The sequence below is a fragment of the Macrobrachium rosenbergii genome, chromosome 13 (genome assembly GCF_040412425.1).
Source record: "Macrobrachium rosenbergii isolate ZJJX-2024 chromosome 13, ASM4041242v1, whole genome shotgun sequence".
NCBI lineage: Eukaryota > Metazoa > Arthropoda > Malacostraca > Decapoda > Palaemonidae > Macrobrachium > Macrobrachium rosenbergii.
In genome coordinates this window covers 34,067,197-34,089,687 of record NC_089753.1, presented here as the reverse complement: position 1 = coordinate 34,089,687, position 22,491 = coordinate 34,067,197, and the positions used below count along the sequence as shown (strand labels likewise).

Below are 22,491 nucleotides of genomic sequence, written 5' to 3'. Positions count from 1 at the left end.
CGTGGAAATGACAATTATTTTGGGGTTCGCCTATGATTCTGTGAACGTTTCTGCTAACGTGCGAGTGACTATACGTCAAAAGAATGTGCAGGTCCCATTAGAGCGCCTTCGGTGGAGTGGGATCAGACGAGAAACCTACTGTAAGTTAAAAAAAAAAATAAAATAAAATAAAAATGGAAGATGGACACCAGTTACTGAAATAGGAAAGGCAAATTCTGGTTAGAAATCAACGAACGAACGTTCAGTTTGGCAATTTGGTCATTTATTGGGTTATATAGTCGTACACACGTATATATATGAGAGAGAGTGGGGTGGGAGGTTACATCTGTCGAGCGCAAAAATATGAGGATTTACATGCTAAGGAAGGCATTTGCATAACACTGTGCTGACGAGACCACTTTCTCGTAACCCGGACTTAATCTTGTTTAGCTTTCACTTTCCGGAGGAGGAACCTTACGACTGCGAGAAGCGTTCTGCAGACGAGCCATGTTATCAGTACGCACGATGTCACCAGCGTTAGATTGACGTCCATGTTGTAGAGTTGGTACCTAAAACAAATGGAAATTACAAAGAGTATTATGTAAGTAATGGTGTTTTTATCTCCCTATATATATATACATATATATATATATAATCTTTTAAATGAAGGGTGAAACCGAGAAGCAGCAAATTTTCATATTAATAAATGCCTCTTACAAGTAAACAAAATGTTGTTTAGCAACCACAGACACATCTGCGCGCACACACACACACACACACACACACACTGTGCCACTCGCCTCATTTTGCACTCTGCTTTGAACTTCTATCATCTCTGCCTTTCTATTTACTTAGTACTTTCTAGTTGTCCTATTCCTCCTCTCAAGAATTTCAAATTGTGCAAACATTTAACCAGTCATTCTCTCAACGCGACCACATCAACTAATAATATCGATGTAATCTATTTACTTATGCTAGTTTTCATTCTACATCTGGTCATTCATTCCATTTATCACCGTACCTCGACTCCTTCCCTCAAGCACACTTTGAAGATAATGAAATACGGCACTGTCTCTGCTCAAGGCAGCCAAGAGGACAGGAATAATTAGGGCCAACGCACCATGGCATCTGGGCAATGGGGCTCCGGAGATGTGTGGCTCCCTTGTGGCGGATGACGTACTCTGTCCAGAACAAGGCCATTTCCTTTGGAGTCAGTGGCTGGTCTCTCATTAAGCTAGATCTCACTTGTACCATTTCATGCATTCTGTAAAGGAAGCAGGGTTTTATAGTGATCAAGGAAAGGCAGAACAGTGGTGTATTGCCTGGGCTTATTTTTGCTTATTAGTATGGTTGCTGGAATGCAAAAGTGTAGACACTGTACAGGCAAGGAAATTCATTTACGTCTTGTTATTCATGATGGACAGGATCCCCTCCAGGAGTCTTCTATCGGTGAGATCCTCCCACAGGAGCGTCTTGCCCCACCCTTGGCGTTCCACGTCCCTCATGTTGGTCTCTTGGTCAGCTATGATAGGAATACCCAGCAAGGGTCTCCCGTGGTACACCGATTCCAGAGTGCTCAGCAGGCCTCCGTGAGTTATGAAGAGGCGAAGTTTGGGGTGGCCTGGTGGATTGAATTGAATTGAATAGAGAATTTAGGCCAATGGCCAAGCACTGCGACCTGAAGGAGAAATTGACAGTAAAAGGTTTGAAAGGTGTGACAGGAGGAAAACGACACAGTTGCGAGGCACGCTGCAAAGAACCTTAAGTAATGCCTACACTGGTGGCCTGTTGGAGATTTGGAATGTCATTACGAAATCAGTATGAAAAACTCTTTACAAAATAAGATAATTTCTTTTAAGTAGGAGAGTGGTTGCCTAATTTTGACCAGTCGTTATTGCAAACATCATTAGAACTTTGATTTACTATTGTTCTCAATATTATTACTGTCATTACCATTATTATGAATACTATTTTTTCTACTTCTTCAGCAACTGTGTGGATACTGCCGATTTATCATCTTTTATCATGTTATCCCATGTACCTAGATTGTGTATGTTATTGTCTCAACTTTGTACATTCCATGTATTTCGCCTAGAGCTGAAATAAAATTTATTATTATTATTATTATTATTATTATTATTATTATTATTATTATTATTATTATTACCCCTCTCCAACTTTTTTTTTCCAACCTGACCCTCTGACCCATACATTTAATCAATTCTTACATGTCTTAGATGTTGTGGAACATCACATATAATTGTTTGGTTTCCAGATGTTGGGATGTTGCTGATATGTTACTCAGCTGTTTAACTGAAAATTACTTTATTTCCAGTTTAAGGATGATAGTTTTAATTACAGTACTTTGGTAAATCTAAACGGAATGGAATATAGAATGGAATAGAGAATTCAGGCCAAAGGCCAAGCACTGGGACCTACGAGGTCATTCAGCGCTGGAAAGGAAATGGAGAGTAGGTAGGTTGAAAGGCGTAACAGGAGGAAACCCTCGCAGTTGCACTATAAAATAATTGTTAGGAGAGGGTTGAGGATAGCAAGACGAAAGGAAGATAATATGAATGGAGGTTCAGTAAAAGGAATGAAAGGGGTTGCAGCTAGGGGCCGAAGGGACGCTACAAAGAACCTTTAGTAATGCCTACAGTGCACCCCGCAAGGTGCATATCTAAATGAGCATGACTTGGTCAAAATGATTTTATGATTACCCTGACTTAGAAAAACCACAGGACTTAAGATAAGGGGAAAACCTGTGTAAATTATTTTTGAAGAGAAATATCAATTTCCCTTATATCACAGAATCCCGATATCTCACGCTAGACTTAATGTAATCAGTTGAAGCTGGTTAGGTTTGATGTAATTTTTTGAATTCCTAATTGCTTTTGAAATACGGGGTCCTGAGTGCAACTTTTTCTATGATTACAGCTTGAACATTATTATTATTATTATTATTATTATTATTATTATTATTATTATTAAAAAATACTCATAGTAGCATGAGTCTTGTAATGGAGAAACAAATCCACAGTTATGTATATGTACATATATTTAAGGATAAATCTGCCCAGATTTATCCTTAAATATACAGTATGTACATATACATAACTGTGGATGTGTTTCTCCACTATTATTATTATTATTATTATTATTATTATTATTATTATTATTATTATTATTATTATTATTATTATTATTATTATTATTATTATTATCGGTTACAAGCTACAGTTGAAATTTCAAGTTACAAATTACAGTCCCTGGCTTGACCAAAAGAACCATATAAACACAATCATAAAAACAATCAGTTGGTCTACAAATAGGCAGAAAATAAATAAAATCCCCTGACCTGTCATAAAGAATGATCGATGTCATGCAAGACCACGTGAATATGGTAAAAATTATGGGAAAATTAATATCAGCATGAAGAACGAAAACAGATCAATGAATTCACTAACCGAGAATGTCCTGTTGTGGCAGCCATTTTGCCACTCGCACATTCGGTGGCATTCCAGGCATGGACTCGTCGTCCCATTTCCACAGCACTCTCTGTCTCAGGGATCCGAAAGTTTTGATCAACATCTGTCGATGACTAGAAGTAAAAAAAGAAACACCTGTCGGTGACTGAAAGTTGAAAAGAAACACCTGTCGGTGACTGAAAGTCAAAAAAGAAACACCTGTCGGTGACTGAAAGTCAAAAAAGAAACACCTGTCGCTGACTGTAACTTCTAACAGAAACACCTGTTGGTGACTGAAAGTGAAAAAGAAACACCTGTCACTGACTGTAACTGAGACAGAAACACCTGTTGCTGACTGAAAGTGAAAAAGAAACCTCTGTCGGTGACTGAAAGTAAAAAAGAAACACCTGTCGCTGACTGTAACTGAAACAGAAACACCTGTCGGTGACTGAAAGTAAAAAAGTAATACCTGTCGGTGACTGTAACTGAAACAGAAACACCTGTCGGTGACTAAAAGTAAAACAAGAAACATCTGTCGGTGACTGAAAGCAAAAAAGAAGCACCTGTCGGTCGCTAAAAGCAGAAACGAAATATTCACTTAATCCTGCGGTCATGTTAATAAATTGACAATGAACAGACGAGTGAAAAGCGTAATCATTTGCTTTATAAGATTAAGATGAAGTCTTAGTACTGCCTTTCCTTCTACAAAGTTTATGTTGGATCTTGTTCCCGATCGGATGATTCCGTTACACATTAAGAATGAAAGTCACAGTACAGAGTACAGAAGGAGATAGACCTTGTTTATTCAATAACCTCTTGGTAGTATCACTATCACCTTCACTCATTTGTGATATCCACATACAATTGATTAATTAAATCATCACACATTACTAGATATAAATATTCCTGCTAGCACGATAATATTTGAGGCTAGTTGGGCAGGATTTCTATAGATGCAAAATAGACACTTTACTTTCAGTGCATTTTCTACAATTCCACTTGTTCCCATGGAATCCACCTACCTCTCTGGCAGGTCAGCTGACTTGATGGCAGTTCCAAGACTGAAGAAAATGAAACCGTCCTCACCAGATTCTTCCGCCCAGTCGTTGAGATCCTGTCAGTTCAGAAACGAGTTTTGTTATTTTTTCATGTGACGATAAAACCGAGTAATGATATGTTTACTTTCATCAACCTGTTGTCATGGGATTAAAGTCTGATTATTCTCTTGACTTGAGTTCTATTCATTGCGCTACTTATCAACCTGGCTCGTTAGGCTGATACCCTATTACATAACTGGAATAACTTGCGATGTGCTAATACCCATAACAAAATTTCATGAGTTGTAGTGGGAGTATTTTCTAATTTTACTACAGTTATTATATGCACCAAGCTATTTTCATTCTTAGTTTCATAATTGTTTTCCTCCCAGATTTAAATTCATTTGCTAGTGGTTGATGGAGATCACTGCAGGAAGGCCAAGTTTTAAAACAGTGATACTTAACCAGGGGGGCTCGTACCCCTAGGGGGTGCGAAGCCGGTTTCTAAGAGGTGCGAGGATGCCTAAGAATAATTAAAGCAAAATATATTTTTATATACGCATGTTATTGTTTTCTGCAAAGAAGTAAAAATAAAATAAAATAAAATAAGATTAAATAAATAATAATAATAATAATAATAATAATAATAATAATAATAATAATTTATTATTATTATCGCTATTTTTTTTTATTTCAGCAATTCAGGGGGTGCGAGAACTGACTGCTTTTTTGAAAGGGGTGCATACATTGAAAAAGGGTCAAGAACCACTGTTTTAAAATGTTTTCTGAAGATAATATCCATCAGTGATGTTCTCAGAGCTTATGTATGGTGTAGTTCGCTGTATACTGAATTGTTTGATTAACCAAATCACTCCCTAAACTCTTGATTAAATGGATCTAAAGGCCGCCACTAACGTTCAGTTATACCTGCGCAGTTATGCCTGCACAGTCGGCCTGTGCAGGCATGACTGAACCCGCTAACGTTCAGTTATACCTGCGCAGTTGTGCCTGTGCAGGGAAAACTGAACATCGTTAGTGGGTTCAGTTTTGCCTGCATAGGCCGACTGTGCAGGCAAAACTGCGCAGGCAAAACTGAACGTTAGTGGCGGCTTTAATTGCAACGAGAAAGAAACAAGCAAACCTTAGGAAGGGGCTCAGCAGGTCGGCAGTGGATCCCCCCTAAATGGATGACAGAGGGGACGTACGGACGCGCTGGAATCTCCAGTTCTCGTACGCTGAAATTAGGTGGGACTCAGAAACGTGACGATCAAGTTTCAAAAGAACAAGTATAATTTCCTTAACAGAAAGAGCCCGTTCTATAACATGAATTGTAACTAAAAGTTAAAAAAAAATACAGGGCATTTTCAATCATTTTGCCTATTAAAAGTCTGAATGTTGACCAAAGGCTTCTGATTTTCAGTGTTTTCGGGAGTTAGGTATGGAATTCAAAGCTGATAACTTTCAGTATTTTCTCAGTATAAAACTCTTGCAAGTCAGATTATTAGTCTCAATTTGTGTAATGAGTCTTCTTGGAAATTTCCAAATGGAAAATTATATTTTGAATTGACCGAAACAAATAACTCGATCAAACGAAGTTACTTCGTGCAATGAGAATTAAGGAATATTTAAAATGTAACTGATGAGATTCTGCAAGAAACACTTATTGGCATACCTGTTCATGTAGACCAGCGAAGCATTTCTCTGAATTTCGGCGAAAGGAGGCATATTGTCCTGGCATAACCCAGTGCTGCGGCAGCCCTGTTCCATTCTGAAAGCAAAAATGGCCCTTGTCAAGGCAGGATTCACGGTAATTGTAGCCCCCGTATTGCTCGGGGGAAAGTTTGGTAGTAGTAGTAGGCGGGATTTCCTTTGAAACGGCTCCCTTGCTCGTTTTACTCCTTCTTTGTATGCCTTTCGTGGAATACGGCGTCAGAGGCTCCCTGCAGCTCTCATTCGCCACCAGCAGCATTGGCTCTTGTCTTTCATCTTTTCCAACTAGCTGTCCAACTTCCTTAACTTTACTTTGCTTCAATTTGCAGCCTTTTGCGAGTCCACAAAATGAGACACTCCGCGAATCCGTTCAACAAATTCAAAGCAGCAATATAGGCCTAATAATCATCATTATTATAATCTGATAAACCAATAACTCTGTAGTGCTTAAGCCTCTGTTTGCCTCTGAGCCATGGAGGAGATTGGTATAAAGATTTCGTTTCTCACAAACACTAATTACCACGAATGACAAGAGGACAAGAAACGACTGAAAAATAAATAAGAACAAGTAAAAAGTCTAAGCGTACTGCGTAAACTTACTTGTCACGGAATATATGTGTCATGGTTAAGAACATCCCAAGTTCTGTCAGTACGTTGAGTGTTCGTTCCCAAAACGAGAGCGGGAAAGAATGTTCGAAGAGGAGTGCAGACACGAAAGAAGGGAAGTCTGGATTGCCGACGATGCTACTCAGGTATGACGTCATGCCAATTGGGTAGACGTAGATGAACGGTGCCTGGGGGTGAATTGTTTGTCAGTGTTAAGCTTTAGCATTCAGATGAAAATATTGGTCTAAATGCAACGAGCGTAACCGTAGCATAAAAAGTAGCTGGTCATAAGCTCTAAATCAAGGAAGGTTTCTAAAAGGGAGACTCAGTCGACAAATAAATAAATATTGAATGAATGAATAGATTAATAACTTAGCAAATGAATAAGTTAATAAGTTACTATGTAAATAGATAAACAAATAAATAAATATATAGATAGGCCTCAACGAAAGCAAGAAAGTTACTCTCTGTATAAGCAACGAGTGACATGGAAAGAAATATGAAATTTAAATCTGGGTATACGTGAAAAATAAACACGTGATTTGCATTCGTAATCGATAAAGGCTAACCCTGCAAAAGAGCCATGTCGTGGGGGAAAAATAAAATAATTAGAGAGGGTTGTCTAGAAATAGATTCGTCCATATTAAAGTGAAAACTCCAGGTCTGTTCGGACTGGTGACCTCTTGGAGTTTTTACAAATAGTCAACAGATTTGGGGAAATGATTGCAACATAGTGTTCCCTCCAGGTTCTCGAAAGGAACTTTCGTGCAGAGAGAGAGAGAGAGAGAGAGAGAGAGAGAGAGCATGACTCTTATTCATAAAACACGAAAGCATAATAGTTACATATGGCTGAAATACAGCCAATTAAGCATAGCCTTTGATCAACGGTCTGTCTGAAATCCGGATGCCAAAGGCTGCCATTAACTCAGTTATACCTGCGCAATTATGCCTGCGCGTAGGCATAACTGAATGTTAGCGGCGGTCTTAAATTACCTGTAGCTGGTAGACAATTGAGAGGAGGCAGTCGTTGAAGGGGGACAGCAAAACGACGTCGAATTCCTCTCGTAATAATCCCTGGACCTTATCATTTCGCAAAGCATTTAAGCACAGCGGCATGAAGTCTCTCATCTTAAACACTAGAGCGACGGTTGACATCTTGAATCGGTTCAGGCTGTCGTGAAAAGAATCCACCTCTGGAACAAACACTTCCTTGATGTTCTCGTTCGTCCGCGACTCCTTAGTAGAATACGAAGTCACAAACGTTACCTGCGTGAATAATGGCTTTCTTTTAAGCTCCGTCATCACTGTTTAGAAGATGCGTGCATTTAAATAAAGAAAGGAGAGAGAACCTTCTTTCATTAGCTTTGCTAGTGATTCTTACCCTTTCTCAATGTATGCACCTCTTTCAAATCAGCAGTCAGTTCTCGCACCCCATGAATTGCTGAAATAAGAAGAAGCTAAAATACAGAGTTGATATGATGTGTATTAATAACAAAACCACATATATATATATATATATATATATATATATATATATATATATATATATATATATATATATATATATATATATATATTTGCAACGTTGCCACTTCATTAGAAATTAGGTGTAGGCTTATCTATAACTCAGAGCACTGCTGTAGCAATGACAATATTATTGTTATTATTATTATTATTATCATCATTATTATTAATTATTTATTTTATTTTATTTTTTTGCAGAAAAAATAGCATGCTTATATAAAAATATATTTTTCCTTAATTATTCATAGGCATACTCGCACCCCTTAGGAACAGACTTCGACACCCCTGGTTAAGAACCACTGAACTAAGTCCCCTCGAGGCAATGTGAAGGCTCTATAATAGGAGCCGTAGACAAAAATTTGGACATGTGACGTAACAGTCGAAAGAGCTGTTTTTCTTTCTCTTTGCAGTCTATAGAACCAAAGCTAATTGAGGACACTTGAATAATAAGCATGCTTGATTAAAAAGCCTAATATTAACCGGGGATATGTTTGAGGCATGGCTTATTTCATTTATATGGTCTGCAACCAGGCATGAAAGTCCAAAGTTCTGTCAACGGTAAAAAGTGAATTTTCCTTTCGCATCGAAAATGTTATTGGTTAGTTTCATTTTTATTCATGGAAAACAATTTTTTTTTAATTTTAATATCAGAGTAGTTGTTCTTTAGAGTCTACAGTAGACCATATCCTTTGGAAAATTTGTATGTGTATGTGTTTATGAGTAAGGACGGTTGGTGGGGGAGGCAGCATTGTGGCCTTGGAGCCGGGGGAAGTGGTTTGGGCGGTTGCTGGGGAGCAGCATTAAAAAGTTTGGAAACAGGTGCACATTTCTTTCAGCGCCCTCTGGAGAACAACTTTAAAACGAACAGATCTTCCCTCAAAGATAAACACAGTTATTTGTAGGAAATTCTTCGCTTCAACAAGTAAATCACTCCAAAAAGAATGAAGAGAGTTACTTGATTGTTTGCCAAGTAAGAACCTAAATGATGTTAGAATAAACTTCAGTTGTGCTTTTGCGGTTCTTATGTTAGCCAAATATACGTTTGATTTTAATGTCACAAACCGCCACCCGTGAACGCAGTCGGGCTCCCCGTAAAATTAATAGGATTTAGAAACAAAATACATTTTGTGAGAAAAGCTGCTTATTGTTGTGTAGAAATGAAAGATAACCTCGTGTAGTACAAGGATTCCCACAAAGCATAAATGTTTGGACGCAAAGAATGAATGTGTTTGTGGCGACAGACCAATAGTTCATGTCATAAAGAACTGCAGATAGCATTTATGAGTCTGGGTTTACATAAGAGAGAGAGAGATTCCTTCTTACACAATAACTGACACTATAAAGGGAGAGAAGATTCCATCTTATACTGTTACTAACACGAGGGAGAGAGAGGATTCCATCTTATACTATTACTAACACGAGAGAGGGAGATTCCTTTTCACACAATACCTGACACTAGAAAGAGAGAGAGAGAGAGAGATTCCTTCTTACACAATAACTGACAGTAGAGAAAGAGAGAGAGAGGATTCCATCCCATACTATTACTAACATGAGAGAGAGAGAGATTCCTTCTTACACAATAACTGACACTAGAAAGAGAGAGAGAGAGATTCCTTCTTTCACAATAACTAACACTAGAAAGAGAGAGAGAGAGATTCCTTTTCACACAATAACTGACCCTAGAAAGAGAGAGAGAGAGATTCCTTCTTACACAATAACTGACAGTAGAGAAAGAGAGAGAGAGGATTCCATCCCATACTATTACTAACATGAGAGAGAGAGATTCCTTCTTACACAATAACTGACACTAGAAAGAGAGAGAGAGATTCCTTCTTATACAATAACTAACACTAGAAAGAGAGAAAGAGAGATTCCTTCTTACAAAATAACTGGCACTATAGAGAGAGAGAGAGAGAGAGATTCCTTCTTACACAATAACTGACACTGTATATATATAGAGAGAGAGATATTCCTTCTTACACAATAAAAAAAAGTTAAGTATATTTTAGTTTAACCAGACCACCGAGCTGATTAACAGCTCTCCTAGAGAGGGCTGGCCCGAAGGATTAGATTTAGTTTACGTGGCTAAGAACCAGCTGGTTACCTAGCAACGGGACCTACAGCTCATTGTGGAATCCGAATCACATCATCACGAGAAATGAATTTCTATCATCAGAAATAAATTCCTCTAATTCTTTATTGGCCGGTCGGAGAGTCGAACGCTGGGCCAACAGCGTGCTAGCCGAGAGCTCTACCCACCAGTCCAATGAAGAACACAATAAATGACACTAGAGAGAGAGAGAAAAAAAAATTATATCTTATAATATTACTGGCACGGGGGGAGAGAGAGAGTAGAATACCAGGAGAAAAGCAACAGTAGCTTTTGATGAAATGGCAATCCATATTTAACTACCCATAATTGACCTTACGTGATGCCCGCTGTCCGCCAGCTCCTTGATGATGCCCATGTAGAAGTTCGTGTGACTCTTCGTACCCAGGACCCCCATGAAGAGTACCCGGTACCCATCCGAGGCTTGAACGGTCAGGAGGGCAGCGGCAGTACACAGAAGAATATGTCTGGCTTCCCACATTATTCTGGCTGTCTCTTATGCTGGAATGAGTGGAATGGAGAAAGAGTGATTAAAGGCTAATATATATATATATATATATATATATATATATATATATATATATATATATATATATATATATATATATATATATATATATATATATATATATATATATATATATATAATATGTATATTCACACATGTATATAAATATGTACATATGTATTTACTATTTTCATCCATTTCTTTAACATTAACCTTTTTCTATATACAAGGGGTAGCTCTAGTTAACAGTCACTTATCAATCGACTGAATTTTCTGCCTCAGTAAACACTTATCACTTTATTGTTGTAAGTGACATTTTCATTTTATTACTGGTTGCTAACAATATGCGAGAATTAAAATTTCAACACTAATTACTCTGTTGCGTCTACTATGCCTGAATTAGCGATCTATTAATTAAGAATATAATAAATACACTTGTTTTGAATTGAAATGAATATAGAATTTAGGCCAAAGGCCAAGCTCTGGGACCTATGAGGTCATTCAGCGCTTAAATGGAAACTGACAGTGAAAGGTTTGAAAGGTGTAACAGGAAGAAAACCTCAAAGCAGTTGCACTATGAATCAACTGTTTGGAGAGGGTGGAAAGTAAGATGGAAGAAAGAGAATATGAAAGGAGGTGCAGTAAAAGGAACGAAAAGGGTTGCAGCTAGGGGCTGAAGGCACGCTGCAAAGAACCTTGAGTAACGCCTACAGTGTACTGATGGCACTATCTACCTACGGGGAATGCAAGTGTTTTAAAATCTTGACACTTATGAAGAGGCACGGGAAGAACCGAGAATGAAAATTACATTAACAGAGACACAGCGAAAGAAAGAGATAATTTTTTTTAACATATAATGTATGCCATTTATCACACAGAAGGAAAAAAAATAGACAAAAAAATCTTACCTGCTTTTTAGTGAAAGAAATCGTTTTGCCAGCCCAAGACGATTTGTACAGAATGGCGTAACCAACTACTTTTACACTGCAAGTACAGAATGCTTCCTCAACAATAAGCATTAAAGGACCCCCACGCACCAGCGAGAGACTGACAGTACAGCACCAATGCTGCTTGACAGACTAATAGAACGATTATCGGAATCTCATTTAAACCGATAAGACGATAACACGCATAACTTCTGAGAGAAGATGGAAAGATTTCCTGAAAAAAATCTATTCTTTCTTAGAACGAACAAAATTAGTTCGTTTCGAACAGAGTCACTCATTTGTTGCAAGTGTTGTTTGTCCTACTTGTCGGTGCAGAATTTGATGATTTAGGTCTTGTTCGTGTTGACGTTGCTCTGGGTGGATGACGAGGCATAAACAGTTATCTCGTCTTCCATCCGAAGAAGGACGTCAAAGAACTCGCGGCCTTGTTGTCGTCTGAATCTACAGTAGCGATCAAGGATCTTTCTGACGCAAGGCGCTGTTTTGCTCACTCCACCTTCTGGATGTTCCCCCACACACTTATTTATGTTTCGTACACACGTAGCACTAATAATTATCCCTTTTATAGCGTATACATATAAGCTGTTCTGCAGAATCACGCAAATATGGGAAAATACCCAACTAGTGTCACGTAGTGAAGTAACCTGCTTCAGTGATCCCTACACATATTTCCAGACATTCCCATCCCGTGCTGGTCGTTTCGTCCGTACGATATTTAGGCCGTAGCATCCAAAACAACGTGAGACGTTATATATATGGTATTTACCGTCATGTTTATGGCATTTACCGTCATCATCTTATGTTTTACGTACATCACCAAGGGGCTGGTACTAAACACAGCGCCCATTTTGCACGTAAACGAGTTTAACGGTCTAAAGCAAGGTCTATACTTTCTAGACCTTGGCCAAAACCCGAACTCGGGCCAGCGCGGCTCCTTAACCTATCTGGACTTAAACTATCCACCAATATTTCGAGTTTCTTTCACACCACAATAGTAAATTAGCAGTGTTTATAACCAGCTCCCATGAAATTTGAGTGTTCTGTTGGACTTCAGAACGTAATTATGTATTTGTCCTTACAAATAAATATACAAAAGTTTATTGGTGAATTCTATTCAAATGTGAATTACTGCTCACAACGAAGTGAAAACAGAAAGGGATATTAGGAATGGGATCAAAATTCCATTTCATAAATACTGCTCACCCTTTATCCAGGTACAGACAGCCTTGGGGGCTCAGAGAAGGGCAAAAAATAATGAATAAGTTTACCGAAGCTTTATTCTTTATCCACAAAAACCTGACTTTATACACCAAGGGGGAGGTAATGTCAAAAAATCTATTTCAACAGAGTCGCTGGTATGCTTGATACTCATTCAAAAACTCGTTCATTTTTTGTTTTCGAGTTTTAAAAAAAATGGAGAAATATTAATTCTTATTATAGCTGTAAATATATACACTTTGGAATTTTGACCATGAATTGAGTATAGAATTTAGCCAAAGCCCAAGCACTGGGACATATGAGGTCATTCAGCGCTGAAACGGAAATTGACAGTAAAAAGTTTGAAAGGTGTAACAGGAGGAAAGCCTCGCAGTCGCACTACGAATCAGTTGTTAGGAGAGTGTGGAAAGTAAGATGGAAGAAAGAGAATGTGAAAGGAGGCATAAAATGAACGAAAGGGGTTGCAGCTAGGGGCCGAAGGCACGCTGCAAAGAACCTTAAGTTAGGCCTACAGAGCACCGCATGAGGTGTACTAACGGAGCTAATCTCCTACGGGGCTTTTGACCTTGAGATATCCGTGAAACATGCATTCCTCATTAATCATGATGACAAGCTATAAAGTTGAGCTTAGATAACGAGAACATCGCGATCATATTTCCTAGATAAGGTTGCAACATTAGTATCGAGGAAAGTCACAGTACAAAAAAACGGAATTAATTCTTTTAATAGTGTTTTTATTGCTTATTATTTTTGTTTGCGCCGAGATATCCAATATTCTCTTTTTAAAGATGATTATTTCAAGAAAAGATCTGCTATGGAGATTCTGAATATTTTTTTTAATCAAAAGTCAGCGCGGCATGAGGGTAAATTAAGCACACCATTATACTGTACGGTATAGTGCTTCTCATATTTTGAGGACCGATCTTTCACCGCAGTAGGTAATAAAAAATGTTTTTTTTTTTCTTTAAGTTGAGTTGAATATAGAATTTAGGCCAAGGGCCAAGCACTGGGATCTATGAAGCCATTCAACGCAGAAAGGGAAATTGACAGTAAGAAGGTTCGAAAGGTGTAACAGGAGGAAAACCTCAAAGCAGTTGCACTATGAATCAGCTGTTAGGAGAGGGTGGAAAGTAGGATGAAAAAGAGAATGTGAAATGAGGTACAGTAAAAGGAACGAAAGGGGTTGCAGCTAGGGGCCGAAGGCATGCTGCAAAGAAGCTTAAGCAATGCCTACAGTGCCCCGCATGAGGTGCACTGACGGCGCTACCCCCTCTACAGGGTTTTGTTCTTTTAGATGAAACTGATAATTTTCCAGCACAATCTCTTGCTCCTAGAGAGGCCCCTGAAATTATACAAAAGTTTGCATAGGTTTTATTGTAAGATTAACATTCTTGTATTGTAATCGTTACATAACAGTAACCAAACTAACAGCTACAAATTTCATTGGGGTAAGGGTCAAACGTTTAAATCCACAACCATAACCGGTGCCTCGTCCTTTACCGCATTATATATGCGCATTCTACTGAATTTTTCTGCGCTTGACAGTTTGCACTGTATAAGACATATCCTCGCAAAAATAAATTCAATCCCGTTTTGCTTTCCCTTTCCTGAGAAGGAACCTGATGACTGAAAGAGAAATTCTGCAGAAGAGCCACGTGGTCAGTGCGCACAGAGCCGCTACCATCAGCCAGACATCCACGTTGTAGACTTTGTACCTTTAAAGAACAAGAAAAACGCCGATAAGGAAATAAGTTGAAAGTGAAACTCAGATAGTAAAACAATGTAATAACTTGAAATTATTAGCATTAATCATTCTTTTCTGGTTTTATGCAGTAAACGAATCACTGAGGGCAAACCTCTAACTTCCCATTCTCTCATATCAACTAAAATAACGGTTTAATCCGTTTACTTAAGCCAGCTTTCATACCTCGTCTCAGTCATTCACTCCATTTATCATCATATCTCCCCTCCTTCCCTTTGAAGATAATGAAATACGACACTATGTCTCTGCATAAGGCAGCCAAGAGTACAGGAATAATTAGGGCCAACGCACCATGGCATCTGGGCAATGGGGCTTCGGAGGCGTGTGGCTCCCTTGTGGCGGATGACGTACCCGGTCCAGAACAACAGCTGCTCCTTCGGAGTCATCGGCTGGTCTCTCATCAGGCGGGATCTCGTCTCTACTATTTCGTGCATTCTGTAAAAGAAGGTGATTTAGACTAAGTCGGAGACAGATTTAATTATATGGTATACAGACTGTGGTATTCTGCAAAGGATTTAAACTGAGTCGGAGACAGATTTAGTTGTATGGTATACAGATTGTGGTACCAATTCCGTTTGTTGCGCAAGGATACAAAATACGAGGACATATGACAGAGTAAAATACCACCATGACACCTCACAGTGTAACTGGGAAAGGGTATGGGAAAAGATTAGAGTGACAAATAGATGTACTGTAGATGACAATTTGAGGGGAAGCGCAATCCTTGATTGGATAAGGATTATGATTGGAGAGTTAAGACCTATGAAATAGCTATGAAAGAAAATGATTAACATACGAAAAAAATACTGTGCCAGACATGGGGCTAGATATAGTAAAAGGTTGAAGTCGATAATGCGAAATATCAGTGTTTTGAGACACTTTGCCAATGTACAATGAATAGAAAATAAGTAAAATATGGGCCGAAGTTTCTTCAGCGCAATCGAGTTTTCTGTACATGCCAAATGAAACTCTCAGCCAAGGCCCATGAAACTCTCAGCAGCGGCCCATGAGATTTTCACCCATGGCCCAGAGGTGGCCTGTGTTGTTGGCACCTATAGCGGTGCCAGACGCACGATCATGGATAACAATAACCTTAAATAAAATACAAACTACTGAGGCTAGAGGGCTGCAATTTGGATGTTTGATGATTGGAGGTTGGATCATCAACATACCAATTTGCAGCCCTCTAGCCTCAGTAGTTTTTAAGATCTGAGGGCGTACGGACGGAAATAGCCATCTCAATAGTTTACTTTTACAGGAAACTAAAAAAAATGGATGAAGTAAACAGATATGTATTTAGCTTGTCCTAGGAGGAAGGGAGAGACGGAGACTTAGATACTGGCGGGGTGAGGCCTGGTGGAACTATTAGAGCAAAAGGGTTGGAATTTGTAGGAATAAAGTTACTGTGAGAATTCTGTAGGTTTTCTACTGATGGCTCATCTTGGGTTTAGGTGCTTGGGGATGAATGTGGAGTAAATAACTCAATGGCGGATACAGAAAAATAGGTGCTGCTTTGGCTTGTTATCTACAAGGAAATAATATCTACACCGTACAAAGTTTAAAACACCGTATGGTAAATGTAAAGTAGACGGCCGCAAGAAGATATCATTTATCAATATAATCTGTCGACCACACAATATAGAAATGGGTGAATATAATACTTTGATCCCCGAGGGGCTAGTACTAAACACGGCTTCCTAAGGAGCTTCCGCCATGTTTAGTACTAGCACCTCGGAGGTGACGCATAGATAACAAGCCAAAGTAGCACCGACAAATATCTCGAGAGGATTACGTTGCGTTGTTCATGACTGAGTTGATTTCCTCGACGAGTCCTCCCTCTGTGAGGTCATTCCACGGGACCGTCTTGCCCCAGCCCTGGCGCTCCACTTCTTTCATGTTGCCCATCTGGTCCCCAAAGACGGGCATACCCAGAACGGGTCTCCCGTGGTAGACCGATTCAAGGGTGCTCAGGAGACCTCCGTGCGTTATGAAGAGGCGAAGTTTGGGGTGGCCTGAATGGTTGCATAGATTGAATTAGGTAGGAAACTTTTGAAAAACTTTTATATATATATATATATATATATATATATATATATATATATATATATATATATATATATATATATATATATATATATATATATATATATATATATATACTGCCTGTTCAACGTTTCTTTTGAATACCAACAAGAGATTTCCCTAGACCAAACGGTTTTATAAGCCTTATAATTTTGCAGTTTGCAATTTTTGTCTAATAATCCTTCTCATACTTTTACGTTGGCCTGTCTAAATTAACAGACCTTTCACTTTTATCATAATTCATCAATTCCCACCTATGAAATTGTAAAAAATAAATTGTAATAAATGTTATTTTATCTTACGAGAGAAAAATTTTGCACCATATAGGATGATGATTTCGTTAAAAACGGATAAGAAGTGAGCCTGACAGGGGAAATAGTATATAGCAAATGCAAATGCTCTTTTTAAGTAATTATGTAACTTAACGGATAAGTAGACCATTATGTTAAAAAAAAAAAAAACACTCCCTGCAGATGGTGATGGTCTCACTCGCCTAGAATATCCTGTTGTGGCAGCCATTTTGCCACTCGCACATTTGGTGGCATCCCGGGGATAGACTCATCGTCCCATTTCCAGAGCACTCGCTGTTTCAGGGATCCGAAGACTTTCGTCAGGATTTTCCTATGGCTGAAGAAAGAAAGTGACAGTTTTCCCCTCGAAATTTAATTAAGTTGTTGTCTTTTGACCCCTGGCCAGACTCGTCTACGACTGTTGAATGAAATATTTGTTTTCGTTTGATGTTTTGTGTAGTTAGTAAACGAACAGGCTTTAGCTCATTCACTAATAATTTCTTGCGTTTGCATTTCAAGTTTCTGGTTCTCATTCACTATATAATCACTTACAGTATTTATTCCATCACTATGCTACGACCGGTCAAGAAGATTTACATTAAATTTCACCAGTTACTGTCAATGTGCAATGCTAATACCTACGTTATCTCATACGCTGTTTTCATATCATTAGACATCAGTGCTGTTTACAAGTATCTTGTCGCAGTTCAGCAACACTTATGTTATCTACAGCATTGCTTCTACTTTCCGTGTACTAATCAACTTTGTTCATTAACATTATGATGCAAAAGAACACTGAATTTTAAATATATATATATATATATATATATATATATATATATATATATATATATATATATATATTATAATTATATATTATATATACTTGCCCTCGGAGTGACTGAGAAAAGTGTAACATAAAACGACGTTGACTATTGATTATCTATTGCATCTACGTCCCATTGCACGTTTTCTTGTTTTATTTATTTTTTTTTTTTACAGAAACTTACCTCACTGAGAGATCACTGGACTTGACAGCGGTGCCAAGACTGAAGAAAACAAAGCCATCCTCTCCGGCGCCTTCAACCCAGTCACTGAGATCCTACGGGTAACAGTGTGGAGTTACTCTTTGCTGCGTCCCCACAGGCCCATTGCTGCAACCCCTTTCATTCCTTTTATTTGGCCTCGGTTCATATTCTCTTTCCCCCACCTCACTTTCCAACTTCTAACAATTGTTTCAAAGTGCAACTGCGAGGTTTTCCTCCTGTTACACCTTTAAAACCTTTTTATTCTCAATTTCCCTTTCAGAGCTGAATGACCTCCATGGTACCAGCGCTTGACCTTTGTCCTAAATTTTACGTTCTATTTCCGTAAACCAGGTATAAACGCAAGAGTCACACCATGACTACTTGGTTAAAATCTCGAATATGTGATAAGTACAGTCATTATCATTCATTCACAAAATGTGTTGTTATTTCAGTTGAATATATTCGGAATATGCTAATCTCTACTCTAGTAAGTACGCGAGGTAGAAAAGCAAAGAAACGAATGATCGATTTATCTAGTTCTCACATTCCTTTCAACGCAATTCTTTCAGTTTTAAATGGACATTTCGTTATGCAATGTAAGTATCTGTGACTCACTGCACTATTTACTGCAAAGGACTAAGATAACAAAAGCCTTTTGAAAACCTAAAAGAAACTAATTATAAGGAGAGGATTTTACGAATATCAGTAAAGAAATTGCCTTGCAAGAGGTATCTAGGATGTCTCTGCGCGAGTGCGCTTGTATTTTGCATGAAGATTATTCTTCATTTCTCAGCAATCAAACTTACAAAAAAAGAAAGAAAAAAAAATCAACGTGAGAATGACAAAGACAAAATTGAGAAACCTTAGGAAGCGGCTCAGCAGGTCTGCAGTGAATCCCGCCTAAATGGATGACGCTGGCGATGTAGGGACGAGCTGGGATTTCCAGTTCACGTACGCTGAAAGTGAAGAAAATAAGAGAATAACATCATATTCTACAAGAAGCAAAAGAGAGTTTGATCGTATGATATCAAAAGATTCGAGGACAAAGTCATATTCGATTAAAGAATGTGAAGGTAAGATCGCATTCCATAAAAGAATCAAACTTGTAACTGAACAAGTTTCAATGTGATAACAACTACTGTACCAATTTGCTTACAGACCCGTCTGAACTCGGTGTTGCAAGGAGAAAAATTAGTCAGCAGTATTTAGTAATTTTTTTTATAAAGATTAGATGAAGTTTCTGTAGAATATTCTAATACTTTTCATTAATTTCGGAGTATTAAAAATATTAAGGAGTTGGGGAAGGGATTTCTGTAGCAGAATAATGACTGAGGATTCAGTTAGAAATCTGGCAGTTTTCAGTTGCACAAAAATACTTTGTTATCATGATTTTTCCTCAAGCCGTTAATACACCTTTATTAGCATTGCATAATTATTGCAATCTCAAAAGGAAGCAATTAATACGCAGTTAAATTAGAAGGAAAAGAGAGAACATTTAAATGTCTAGCTCATTCAAGGCTTGCAAGTGACACGACCATCACCTGTTAACAAAGAGCAGGGAAGCGTTTCGCTGAATTTCGGCGAACGGTGGCGTACCATTACTGCATGGTCCACTTCTGTGACATTCCTCCTCCATTCTGAAACGGGCGAAGCCAAGAGGATTTAGAAGCATTTGTAGCTATTATTTTATCACGGTATTTTCCCGTGCAGAAACCTCACAGACTTTCAAGTAGAATTTAAAGGCAAAATGTAATTGGAAACTGTTATCGAACAAAAGAATCAGTTTCTCAAACAGACTACAAAGTAGGCCTACAAACCGAATAAAGATTGATGTGAGGGTTACAAAAAAAAAAAAAAAAAAGACTGACATAAAATTAATCAGAAACATGAAGATAAGACAAAATGCATGTTAACCCTGGAAGAACTTCAGTTTGCTAAACAACGTTTAGCCTTTGTGGATGTTCAGCAAATTACCTACCTGGCTCTCAGAATACTTGTCAACTGTCAAGTTAGATCACCTAAGGGAAGAACTCACACGAAACTTACTTTGGTCTCACGTAATAGTTAAAGAGAAGAGTCAGTGCAAGTTCTGCCAGAATGTTCTTGGTTCTCTGAGCAAAAGTCAAAGGGTGCACGTAATCCAGAGCGAGCATTGTGACGCACGAAGGGAAGATGGGGTTGCCCACCACTTCGGCGAGGTTGGATGTCAGACCGAATGGTGATACGTAAATCAAAGGAACCTGTCGTTGTAATGAACAGTTGTCAGGTGAAACTGAGGTACAATTGAATTTTATGTTATTGATATCTACTGTGACAGCTGGCATTTGTAGGATGAAGTTAATGTCAAGTGTAACACGAAACGAAAGGAACTCAAAATCAAGACTGTTAAAGGCTAAGGTACTCTATTTCACACTCCTAGGCTCGTGAGCTTTGGTTGTACGGCAAAATATGGCCTTAGGCAATTATTTGTAGCACCGGAGATAGCTCAATAGCCGTAAATAATGGCTAAAAACACTCCACGCAAATGGAACAAAACACGTGTGCTAAAAGTAGGCCTACTCTCCCTTACTTGTAACTGATGGACCAGGGAGAGATAGCAGTCGCTGAATGGTGACAGCAGAATAACGTCAAACTTCTCTTGTCGTAGACTCTGCACCTCCCTTTTCCCCAGGATTTCAACGCATATAGGTATTAACGTCTGGATTTGGTGGAAAAACGTCAACATGGTCAAGTTGAACCTGTTGGGGTTGGTCCGCATAACATCGGCTTCAGGGACCAATACTTCCCTGATCTTTCCGTTCCTCCTCTCATCTTTGCTGGCGTATGGTGTTATCACCGTTACCTGTACGAAAATCGGTAATGTTATGATAAGTGAACATCTTTGTAGATGAAATTTGTTGATTTTCCCACGCTTTTCCTCTGCTTAGTCTATCTGCCTCTTTTACGAGACCGAGGCTTATAAACTCACGTGGTTTCCGCTGTCCGCAAGTTCCTTGATGATTCCCTTGTAGAAGTTGTAGTGACTCTTGGTGCTCACACCACAAACGAAGAGCACCCGGTAACCCTCCGACTCTTGGGCGGTTGCGACGGCGGCCAAGTATATCGGTAGGTATCTCACTCCCCACATCCTTGATGAAGAAAGATTTCAGTTCCTGCCATGAATCAATCAAGGGGCAGAAAAATAAATGGAAAGAAGCAAACGAAGTTCCTGAGTGAAACCAGTTAATATACTGACTAATGTGCGCAAACCATTAAATACGACGGAATGTGAGAGAAGACTGAGATGGCAAGTCTCGAGAGATCCAACTTACTTGAGACACAGAATCAGAAAGGTCTCATCGTTCACGGCTCCCTCCTTCGCAGGACTGTTGTTGGAAGTGTTTGTTAGCTCTGGTCACCAAAGAGCAGCTTCTAGAATTATATAATAACAAAAACAGAACCACATTAATGCAGCTCAAGACTCTGAGCGAGATGTAGCAGTACTCGCACATTAGTCTCAAGGAGTCAGTTGAGAGATATCGAGACATTTTTATTTTAAGAATTTTTTATTTAATGAAAGGTAAACGTGAAGCAAAATAAACTGAAAGAAGGTAGATGGCAAAGCAGGAAGCAACCGAAGTGAACAGGTAAAAAGTAAAAGGAAGAAAGCATTGCAGCCGGACCCATATAGGGACACTTCAATGAACCTTTAGGCCCACTGTAAGCATAACGCTTTACTGGTGGTGTTGTATTCAAGTTCTGCACGTTTTTATGTGTATACTAAAGCAAACTACAGAGCATATGATTATTTCCTAGATAGCGGTTTCCCAGGCGTTACCAGTCATTGGCGGTTTAATTTTTTTAAAGAACTGCGTTACAGCTAAGCAAGGGGATTCATATTACTTTCTTACGTTGCTGGACTTAAGTATGTTCGTGCCTGTGCATATTTGAGGAGTAAAGAGGGGAGGAAGATGGCCTCTTATTTTCAGTGCTATTCAAGTTCTTCATTGGAGGGTTGGGTAGAGCTCTCGGCTAGCACGCTGTTGGCCCAGCGTTCGACTCTCCGGCCGGCCAATGAAGAATTAGAGGAATTTATTTCTAGTGATAGAAATTCATTTCTCGTCATGTGGTTCGGATTCCACAATAAGCTGTAGGTCCCGTTGCTAGGTAACCAGTTGGTTGTTAGCCACGTAAAATAAGTCTAATCCTTCGGGCCAGCCCTAGGAGAGCTGATAATCAGCTCG

General features: G+C 38.8%; 1 protein-coding gene across 1 annotated transcript; it reads right to left on the bottom strand.

The window, feature by feature from the left end:
* Positions 1–271: 271 nt before the first annotated feature.
* LOC136844756 (uncharacterized) lies at positions 272–21,681 on the bottom strand. The gene is made up of 21 exons (XM_067113991.1): positions 21,580–21,681; positions 21,237–21,420; positions 20,838–21,110; positions 20,315–20,508; positions 19,810–19,905; positions 19,131–19,224; positions 18,251–18,342; positions 17,444–17,577; positions 16,661–16,880; positions 15,160–15,303; positions 14,698–14,821; positions 10,753–10,929; positions 7,793–8,065; positions 6,794–6,987; positions 6,156–6,251; positions 5,625–5,718; positions 4,469–4,560; positions 3,447–3,580; positions 1,381–1,600; positions 1,100–1,243; positions 272–548 (listed from the first exon to the last, which is right to left on the bottom strand). Exons 2-21 carry the CDS (start codon positions 21,393–21,395, stop codon positions 416–418), a joined length of 3,087 nt encoding a protein of 1,028 aa, XP_066970092.1. The 5' UTR covers positions 21,396–21,420; positions 21,580–21,681; the 3' UTR covers positions 272–415.
* Between the last annotated feature and the right edge of the window lie 810 nt (positions 21,682–22,491).

What these genes read in the sequence shown, in the direction of transcription:
- LOC136844756 (XM_067113991.1), bottom strand. Translation starts at nt 21,395, where the DNA reads ATGTGGGGAGTGAGATACCTACCGATATACTTGGCCGCCGTCGCAACC. An exon ending in AACTATTACGTGAGACCAAA is followed by an intron (nt 19,906 to 20,314) that starts GTAAGTTTCGTG and finishes CGCCCGTTTCAG; the next exon opens with AATGGAGGAGGAATGTCACA. An exon ending in TCCCTGCTCTTTGTTAACAG is followed by an intron (nt 19,225 to 19,809) that starts GTGATGGTCGTG and finishes CTTCACTTTCAG; the next exon opens with CGTACGTGAACTGGAAATCC.